At 43.7% G+C, this 1,476-nt stretch overlaps 1 protein-coding gene across 1 annotated transcript in view; it reads right to left on the minus strand.

Annotated features, from left to right (window-relative positions):
* igsf3 (immunoglobulin superfamily, member 3) overlaps nt 1–1,476 on the minus strand; it is a gene marked incomplete at its 3' end in the record, with an annotated part of 38,159 nt that overhangs the window by 27,177 nt on the left and 9,506 nt on the right. Inside the window, 1 exon segment of the mRNA XM_014033361.1 lies at nt 377–796. Coding sequence (XP_013888815.1) covers nt 377–796 — 420 coding nt within the window.

The raw sequence follows: 1,476 nt of genomic DNA on the forward strand, positions 1-1,476 counted from the left end.
AGCTGGTTCAGTCCCAAATGATGGCCAGGTATCACACAAGAACCATCTGATGATGGGTAAAAGTAAAGAGCTCTCTCAAGACCTTCACAACCTTAGTTTTGTCCAATAAACTGCTGTGCTCTTTAAAGTTCTTCCTCTCTGTCAAGATTAGCAGTAACTGTTAAAAACACATCTTTAAAAAGTGCTACAAACACTGACAAGAAATAACAAAACAGAAATATACGTATATATATTTAAAATTTGTTACACCTTGCTTGTGTGTGTGGATCTTGCAGCTGATGAAGTCGTATCAAACACACATTGCATCAAGCTCCAAAAAACATCTTTACAGGCTCTGATGGAGGAGAGTTATGTGTAAGGGGTGCAGTTCACTCACCAGTGGGCTGAACTCGAAGTTGGGCCTTCTCGCTCTGCTTGCGGGTCATGGCAAACCAGCTCCCGTCCGTGTCCTGAATCCATTCGGTGGCCTGGCAGTAGAGCAGCCCCTGGTCCACGGGCTGCAGCTTGTGAATCGTCAGCCTGTAGGCCGTGGCGCTGGTCTTATCCAGCCTGAGATCCCCAGCTGCCATTCTCTGCCGATAAGGTCCTCCGGAGCGCAGAACAAAGTCCCTTGACAAGGTGACCAGCTCCTGAGGTGGGGCAGACGCGTCCTCAGGGGACCTCAGATACCACCCAACTGATAAGTGAGTGTGCTGCTCTGTGGTCCGAGACACCTCGCAGGTGAGCTGTAACGTGTCACCCTCCACTTTGGACAGAGTCTGAGGCGGCGCTGATACRGTCAACGAGTCAGCAATGACTGAAAGAAGAGAAAATAGAGAAAATCATTAACATAAGTCAACAGACAGACTCACTCACTGCCATGAAAGGCAGACAACCGAGTAGTTGCCTGTGTTTGTGCATGTGTCTGTTAGAAAAACATCTCGTGAGCCATTAGAGAAATGTTAATGAAACTTTCACAGAATAATAATTGAACTGAGTTATTAAGTTATTGTTTTACTGAGTTTTTTATTTTCTACTCTACGTAAATTTTGTAAACTTCCATAAACAGCGGATTTGCTGACCAATAATCCGCAATTATTTCATGAAGCCAGTCGAAGGCACACAAAGAATAAATTGAACCATCGTGGATAGAGGAGGTTGATAGAGCTGTTGTTTTGTGTTGTTTTCACAATCTCTAGTTTCAGTCTGTTCATACCTTTTTTTTCACCTACGTAAATTTTGTAAGCTTGCATAAACTTTGTAAGCAGGTGGGGGGCGGGGCCTAAGAAAACACAAAGATGGCTACATCTCAGTCAGTATAGAGTTATCCCTGTTAGACACTGAGCAGTGACAAATCAAACACCTTTGTTAAAAAAGTGTGTAAAACATGAAAAGGAAAAAAAATTGTATAGGTCCTCTGGACGGGTTCTTCTCTAATGAAACGTTTCGTCTCTCCTCCAAGAGACTTCTTCAGTCTGAGAGTTTCAGGCAAAATTC

This window comes from Austrofundulus limnaeus, unplaced genomic scaffold (genome assembly GCF_001266775.1).
Source record: "Austrofundulus limnaeus strain Quisiro unplaced genomic scaffold, Austrofundulus_limnaeus-1.0 Scaffold1710, whole genome shotgun sequence".
NCBI classification, from domain to species: Eukaryota; Metazoa; Chordata; class Actinopteri; order Cyprinodontiformes; family Rivulidae; genus Austrofundulus; species Austrofundulus limnaeus.